General features: G+C 40.2%; 1 protein-coding gene across 1 annotated transcript; it reads right to left on the bottom strand.

Annotated features, from left to right (window-relative positions):
* Positions 1–1076: 1076 nt before the first annotated feature.
* Positions 1077–3097, bottom strand: LOC18047754 (putative disease resistance protein At3g14460). Its single transcript, XM_024187223.1, has 3 exons — positions 2989–3097; positions 2348–2432; positions 1077–2304 (listed from the first exon to the last, which is right to left on the bottom strand). The coding sequence occupies exons 1-3, from the start codon at positions 3095–3097 to the stop codon at positions 1077–1079; spliced, it is 1422 nt and encodes a 473-aa protein (XP_024042991.1).
* Between the last annotated feature and the right edge of the window lie 5634 nt (positions 3098–8731).

Genomic DNA, 8731 nt, shown 5'->3' on the forward strand with positions numbered 1-8731 from the left:
ATTTAATGGTGGAGAGGTAAAATTAGAAGTTCATTCCTTAAATTAATTTTAATGGGAATTCTCTTTATTGTAATTGAAATAAAAATCTTTAAAAAATAAAGTAAAAATAATAGTGGTGACAGTATACATGTAACAAGAAATTTTTTTTATTGCAATTGAAATAAAAACTTTTAAAAAAATTAAATGAGCTAAAAATTTTATTTTATTTTTCATATAGAGAGGCATTTTTGTCATTCAATCAAAAGTTAGATGAAGCCGTTAGAAATAATTGAAAAATTAACAGAATTGGGGGCGCGGTGCAACATGTCATTTTTTTTTGTGCGCAGTGCAAAATGTCAATTTATTTGGAAGTAGGTTACAAATTTCCCTAAAATCAATAACTGCAGTTAATGAAGAGAAACCGTACTAATCTCCTCTATAAATTAACAACTAATTCTACATCAAAATGGGATTTCCAGCAAAGTAAGGACAAGATTGGAAAAAAAAAGAATAGAAAAAGAAATTGCATTGAAAAGAAAGTGCAAATCCAAAACAACAAAATTGATGAAGTTTGACTGAGCTCATAAGTGGAACTGTCAACTTGCATTGCATCTCTCTGGAAAAATGTAACGAGCAAAGAAAAAAGAAACATGAAATTGGTAATTTGAAAAATATAGATATGTCTAACAATAAATTAAAAAATTTCAACTAATACAATTTCTGTTTTCCATTACCTTTCATCCATAAGACTAAAGATTAAATAATAATAATAATAATAATAATGACTTGAAATTTATGAAATTAATGGATCACAATATCCGGAATTAGGACGGACTATACTATGCAGTAGCTAGTAATTAATTTCAAACTGTAATTAAAGTACCTCTGCCTGTGTGGCGTGAGAGGATAGGATGAAACAAATCGTGTACGGACAATCTGATTTGTGCCCAAAAAAAAAATAAAATTGAGTTGCAATTTCAAATTAAGGCAGAGGATTAATTAGATAACTGGATAATAGAAATAAATCAACCGACCTTGTATTTTTGTAGACGACGATAAGAGATGGAATGAGTAATAATTAATACTATCTACTCGTCTTAATCTGAATGTGAATCTGGATCGTATATGAATTTGCCATTTATCTCCACACAAGGGATGTTGGCAATCTTCGACCACTCTTTTGCTTTATCCCTTTTGCACACTTTTTCCAGCTTTTGACAACCTTCGATGGATAAGTGCAAAAGTGAGGATGGCAGGCCCCCCTCTGGAAATGATGTCAGATTGGGGCAATTCTTGATCCACAGATATTCAAGAGAGGTGAGGCTTTGAAAACACATTGAAGATAGGCATTTGAGTTTCCAGAATCTGTCAAGGGACAATCCAATTAGAGAGGTGGGCAACATCATTCCCATCTCCTCGTCACATTCTGTAATCTCGAGGTCTGTAAGAGAGGTAAGCCTGTGCAAACCCCACTGGATGACTGCCTTGGTCAACTTTTTCACATTAACCCCAATTCTTAGTGATGTTAGATTGGTGGGAAAACCTTCTTCTGGAAACGATACAATACTTGGACATTCACTTATGCCTAAATATTGAAGAGAGTTGAGTTTATGCATGTCACTTGGCAGGGCTTCAAGCTTCTCACAATCGTCCATCGAAATTCTGTGTAAATTGTGCAGGCCAGCAGGTATTGACTCCAACTTTTGACATTCACTTATCAGGAGTTCTTTAAGCGCCTCAAGTAGCTGGATTCCAGATGATAAACTGGTCAGCTCAGGGCAACTGTCTATTAAAAGAAGTTTCAGCGTCACCGGTGAAGAAGACAAGGGAGAAGAAGAAGACGAAGAAGCACCCTCTTCATCATCCACCAAACGCTGCAAGTTCTTACAACTCCTTATCTGAAGCCTTTTAAGAGATGAAGGAAGTTTGCCTCTCGCGATGAACGTTAGAGAATCGCAGTTGCCGATGTACAAACTTTCGAGTTCTGCGTTGTTGCCCATCATTTCCTCAGGTAAGGATTTTATTGCTTTGCTTTTTTCAATCTTAAGAGACCGCAAAATATTGGGATGAAATTTTAACTCTGGAAATGAGACAAGACTGGTGCAATTTTCTTCAATAGATACCTCTTCAGGGTGGGTTAAGACATGTAACCCTTCTACTGGCTTCTTATATCTGAAATGCAGAAGCATCCACCATGAATTGATTTCTATGAAATCACTAGTCACCAGAGATTTTACTACCTCAAATCCTCCCTTTAACTGTTTTCCAAACTCGAAAATATTTGAAATTGTTACAGAGTCAGCTGGACCATCACTGTAAACCCCTCTGCATCCATATATTTCTAATGAATTACTGGAAATAGTCATACACTGATACGGGCTTGCCAATTGAATTGGATGCAAAGGACAATTTGCCAAGAGAGGATGAAGAAGCCAAAACCGTTACTAAGGAACCTAATAATGAATTCGCAGAAGCAAAACAGCAGCTCAACTGTAGACCCGAGAGAGCCAAGAAACAGCCCAGCTGGATGAAGGACTATGCCACGTGAACCAAGACAGCAAGGGTGGATGGATAATTTCTCTTAACAATTATCTAAATTCTGTTATTATAATTTAGCTACTTTACAATTGCCAGCTCATATTTGTCTTTTAGCCTTAGAATACTCTAGAAGAGTCACGAGATATATATGTAAAAGGGAATATTGTGTAAGGCATGTTTTTATGAATGAAAAGTTCTCCTTTTTCACCTCTGTCTTATTCTCTTTTTTCTTATTTTGGAGCTGTCACTCGCTCGAAGAGTGCTCGATCATTGGTACACTTTCTGAATTATAGCTGTAAAGTGTATCATTTGTGCTTTCATTGATTCCTTCCATGGCCGATTCTCATGAGAGCAGCACATTAAAGGAACTTAGTGAGAAAATTGACAAACAAGCCTTATCTTTTCACCAGATGATGCAGCAATTTATGATTGCAGTAGATGCCCGTTTTGATGAAATTCGATCTAAAATACCTGATACTCCAACAAACGTGCCTAGTTCTTCGAAACAACCATTAACAGTGCCACCACTTTCATCTAGCCCATCCGATGGGTGAGATCTCTCTCCGATGGTCAAATCCATGAAGATGGAAGTTCCACGTTTTGATGGTTTTGATCCACACGGCTGGGTATTTCGAGTGGAGGAGTTTTTCGAGTTTCATGGTACTCCAGAACATCAACGCCTCCGTATCGTTTCCTTTCACATGGAGGGTCGAGCAGCAGGCTGGTATCAGTGGATGAAATCCAACAATTTACTTACCACTTGGAGAGAATTTTTGGCTAATCTGAAGTATCGTTTTGCCACTACTCTTTATGATGATCCACAAGGTGAATTGTCTAAACTCACCCAAACCACCACTGTTGCTGAATTTTAGTCGGCTTTTGAAGAACTCATGAACAGAGTTAATGGCGTCTCCGAGCAACTTCTCATAAGTTTTTTCATAACTGGCCTGCAGCAAGACATCAGGAGAGAACTTCTCTTTAATCGGCCAACAACACTCATGGCCACCTTTGCTATGGCTCGAGCGCTCGAAGCCAAATTTAATGACATTAAACCACACACTCGCTCCTGGTCTAAATGGCAGCCACAATCCACATTTCGCTCCATGCCAACAGCACAAACCAGAACCATTCCTTTACCCCTGCTTTCCCATTCACATTCCTCCACCATAAGTGCTAACCCACCATCATCAAAACCTCCACCACCTCACATTCACAATAAAACAAACACTTTACCCGCACTTCTTCCTACACCAAATTTGCCTATTCGTCGGTTGTCCCCTGCTGAGCTACACGAGAGACGTGAGAAAGGTCTCTGTTACTCTTGTGACCAGAAATACAGCCCCAATCACCGTTGCAATCGTCGGTTCTTGTTACTTATCGGAGCCGAAGATGACCATTTAGATCCAACCAATGAAGGGGAACCACCAGACGAGGAAGACTCCGCTGTCACTGGTGATATTTCAAGTCTGAATGCTCTCGCTGGCCAAGCAAATCCTCGCTCCCTTCGTTTACAGGACAAGATTGGATCCCAAACATTCCAAATATTAATTGACAGCTGCAGCACTCATAACTTTATCAAACCATCAGTGGCGGAACGTGCCAGCGTCGCGATTTAGCCCACAACTCCGTTTCGAGTCTACATAGGAAATGGTGATTTTTTATTGTGCACTCAATTTTGCCAGCACGTTCAATTAACACTGCAAGGCACGGAGTTTCCCATGGACCTTTTTGTGTTGCCCATTGAAGGAGCTGATATTGTTCTTGGAATACAGTGGTTGCAACAACTAGGACGGGTATCACATGATTATTCAGCTCTTTCCATGGAATTTTCTTTTAATGGAAAATCGGTTACTCTTCAAGGTGACTTGTCCACATCTCCGACTTTAGTAACTTATAATCAATTTCGAGCTTTGATCCACCGTGCTGCAATTTTAAGTTTTTGTGCTCTTCAACCGTTATCTTCACTACCAACAGAGCCCCCTCCAAGCCAAACACTTCTCTCCCATTTAGAATTTCCAACTGATTTACCACCCCAATTCCGTGACCTTCTCCAACAACATCATCATCTATTTTTATCACCCACAACACTTCCACCACACAGAATTATAGACCACAAAATACACTTCCTCCCTAACACTTCCCCTATCAATGTGCGACCCTACCGATACCCACACTTCCAGAAGAATGAAATGGAGAAACTAATTCAAGAGATGTCTGACCAGGGAATCATCAGACCCAGCCAAAGCCCTTTCTCTTCCCTAGTGCTTTTAGTAAAAAAGAAAGATGGCACGTATCGTTTTTGTGTGGATTATCGTGCTCTAAATGCGGTTACAATTTCAGAAAAATTTCCAATTCCTACTGTCGACGAACTCTTTGATGAACTTGGCAAGGCTACGGTCTTCAGTAAATTGGATTTGAGGGCTGGTTACCATCAGATTCGGGTCCACTCTCGAGACATTTACAAAACTGCATTTCGGACACATGAAGGCCATTATGAATTTCTGGTTATGCCGTTTAGTTTGATGAATGCACCTTCGACGTTCCAAGCCGCTATGAATCAGAACTTTGCTGCCTATCTTCAGAAATTTGTAATCGTCTTCTTCGACGACATCTTGGTTTATAGCGCTACCATGGCTAACCATTTAGTTCACCTTGAACAGATATTGTTATGTTTGCAAATGCATCAATTCTTTGTTAAATTGAGCAAATGCCTCTTTTGTAAGTCAAGTATTGAATATCTTGGTCATATTATTTCTGCTATGGGAGTACAAGCGGATCCCCAAAAGGTGACTGCCATGCTCGAGTGGCCACTGCCGCAAAGTACCAAGCAGTTGAGAGGTTTCCTAGGCCTTACGGGATACTACCGGCGGTTCATTCGTGGATACGCTTCATTGGCTGCCCCTTTAACTGACTTGCTATGTAAAGATGCATTTCACTGGAATTCTGAAGCCACAACAGCATTTGCATCTCTGAAGCAAGCAATGGTTCAAGCTCCAGTGCTCAAACTACCAGATTTTGATTCCGAATTTGTGATTGAAACAGATGCCTGTAACGTGGGAATTGGAGCAGTACTTATGCAACAAGGCCATCCCGTGGCTTATTTCAGCAAAAAAATCAGGCCCAAACTAAAAGCTTCATCCACTTACTTAAAAGAATTGCACGCTATCGTAGAAGCAGTCTCTAAATGGCGGCAATATCTCTTGGGCAGGTTCTTTGTAATACGCACAGACCATCGAAGCATCAAGGAACTACTACAACAAGTGATTCAGACTCCTGATCAGCAGGTTTATCTACAGAAGTTACTCGGTTTTCAATTTCGGATTGACTATAAACCAGGGCATGCAAACCGAGCGGCTGATGCTTTATCCCGAGTCCATGCAGCTTCTGATGAAATAGAGCCAATTGACAGCAAGTATACGAGCTCTTTTTGTCTATCTCTTCACAGTAGCCCTTCCTTCAATCTCCTTACGGAACTATTGCGGGAAAATTCAACTTGTCATGATATTCTCAAGCTTCATCACCAAGTTTCTTCCGGGCATTTCATGGCTGACTATTCCATTCATAATGGAATACTTCTCTACAAAGGGAAATATTATATAAGTGCTGAATCCTCATTGAAAACAATCTTATTAAAGGAATTTCATTCAACTCCATTGGCCAGGCACGTTGGCATTCATAGGACTTACCTTCGATTGTCAGCAAATTTTTTTTGGGTTCACATGCGACGGGATGTTGAGAAATTTGTCACCGAATGCTTAATATGTCAACAAACAAAATATTCAACTAAAGCCCCTGCTGGTCTCCTTCAACCGCTACATATTCCAAGTTTGGTTTGGGACGAAATCACTATGGATTTCATCACAGGCTTGCCCTTGTCTCGCGGTTATTCAGCTATTTTGGCTGTGGTAGATAGGCTGACAAAATCGGCCCATTTCGGACCATTACCAGGTAACTTCACAGCTCATAAAACTGCAGAGTTATTTGTCGAAATTGTGGTTAAAATTCATGGCTTCCCCAGCTCTATTATTTCGGATCGCAATCATGTGTTCTTGAGTCAGTTTTGGAATCGGCTGTTGACTCTTAGTGGCACATCGTTACACCACAGTACGGCCTATCATCCGCAAACGGACAGTCAAACGGAGGTTGTCAATCGTAGTCTTGAGCAATATCTTCGTGCATTCACACAAGACAAACCAAAAACTTGGGTTTCACTTCTCAGTTGGGTAGAATTCTGTTACAATTCCAGCTACCATAGTGGCTTGAAAATGACCCCATATTAGGCTTTGTTTGGTCGACTCCCACCCACAATTCCCTCATATGTGAAGAGCTCTACTTCAATCCAAGCTTTGGATGACATCCTACTCGAGCGTTATAAGCTGCTGAAATCCTTGAAAGATAATTTGCGTCAAGCTCAGCATCGGATGGCCCAAAAAGCTAATACTCATCGTCGAGAAGTTCAATTTTCTGTTGGAGATAAGGTGCTGGTCAAGCTCCAACCGTATCGCCAGTATACAGTAGCTTCACGTTCCTGTCATAAATTGGCCAAGCGCTATTATGGGCCTTTTGTAGTCATCGCTCGCATAGGTCCTGTTGCTTATAAGTTTGAGTTACCCCCGGCATCGAAAATTCACCCTATTTTTCATGTTTCCTTATTTAAGCCATTTCATGGCTCCACTCCTCAAGAAATCTCTCCACTCCCAGAATATAGCATTGACAATCACCCCTTGACTTTACCAGCAGCAATTTATGCTACTCGCATAGTGTTCCAGCAAGGAAAATTGGTTCCACAAGTCTTGGTGCAGTGGATAGATGGTGCCCCTGAAAATGCCACTTGGGAAAATTTTAGAGTTTTTTGTCAACAATATCCTGCTTTCAACCTTGAGGGCAAGTTTAGTTTCCAAGAGGGGGAAAATGATACGGGCTTGCCAATTGAATTGGATGCAAAGGACAATTTGCCAAGAGATGATGAAGAAGCCAAAACCGTTACTAAGGAACCTAATAATGAATTCGCAGAAGCAAAACAGCAGCTCAACTGTAGACCCGAGAGAGCCAAGAAACATCCCAGCTAGATGAAGGACTATGCCACGTGAACCAGGACAACAAGGGTGGATGGATAATTTCTCTTAACAATTATCTGAATTATGTTATTATAATTTAGCTACTTTACAATTGCCAGCTCATATTTGTCTTTTAGCCTTAGAATACTCTAGAGGAGTCACGAGATATATATGTAAAAGGGAATATTGTGTAAGGCATGTTTTTATGAATGAAAAGTTCTCCTTTTTCACCTCTGTCTTATTCTCTTTTTTCTTATTTTAGAGCTGTCACTCGCTCGAAGAGTGCTCGATCATTGGTACAATTTCTGAATTCTAGCTGTAAAGTGTATCATACACTTTATTAAATTAGGGTCAATTGGAGTACTGCCGCACACCAGTCCTTTGCATTCATCAAATTCTAATCTACAAAGCATCGAAAAGTTTGAGACTGAAACTAACAACTCCGGGCATTTGCTAACAATAAGTGTCTCCAAAGAAGGAAGAAGCTCTGGCCATTTTCGTGAGAGTTTGGGACATCCCACGATGAAAAGTTCATGGAGATGCGGAAACATTCCAACGTGCTCATTTTCAGTAATTCTGGTGGTCTCCCAACACTCCCATTCTGGCAAATTCTCAAGATGAAGAATCTCCAATGATTGAAAGGGTGTTAAACAGCCATCCCCATAAATCTCTGAGCCGATGGTTCTCAGATTCATCATCCCTTTGATGGTCAGGTCTTTAAGTGAACCCAACGACCCAAGTGTAGGCAAGGATATGCAATTCTTACAGTTTTCCAACTTAAGGACCTCTATCTTAGAGAACAATGGATCTCCAATCCAAGAAGGAAATCTTTTGCCACCATAACGCCTGACTGAGAATTTTTAGACTTCTGTGAGGTTGGAGCATGTCGAGTACATTTCCTTCTACTACCTCATCTCGTGAATTGTTGAACCCCCATTCTAACGACAATTCTTCTAGATTTTGCTTCTTAGATAACATGGCTTCTCTTGCATCCTGCAGATTTTCCATATTCTCCAATCCCGAGATACAGAGTGCTCCACCGAGAAAAATTAAATCCTTCAAATCATTCAAACGAGATATAGAACCACTCTTTCCCACAATAAAATTAGACAAGGTCTGAAGATTCTTCAATTCCTTCATTCCCAATGGCATGTTGT

The sequence above is a fragment of the Citrus clementina genome, unplaced genomic scaffold (genome assembly GCF_000493195.1).
Source record: "Citrus clementina cultivar Clemenules unplaced genomic scaffold, Citrus_clementina_v1.0 scaffold_3, whole genome shotgun sequence".
Taxonomy (NCBI): Eukaryota; Viridiplantae; Streptophyta; class Magnoliopsida; order Sapindales; family Rutaceae; genus Citrus; species Citrus x clementina.

Bases quoted from the DNA above. Each gene is read 5' to 3' on its own strand.
- LOC18047754 (XM_024187223.1), bottom strand. From the start codon at position 3,097: ATGGATTTGACCATCGGAGAGAGATCTCACCCATCGGATGGGCTAGAT. The intron at 2,433-2,988 runs GTATTTTAGATC...ATTCATTATTAG, and splicing joins CACGTTTGTTGGAGTATCAG to GTTCCTTAGTAACGGTTTTG. The intron at 2,305-2,347 runs GTATGACTATTT...ATATGGATGCAG, and splicing joins ATTGGCAAGCCCGTATCAGT to AGGGGTTTACAGTGATGGTC.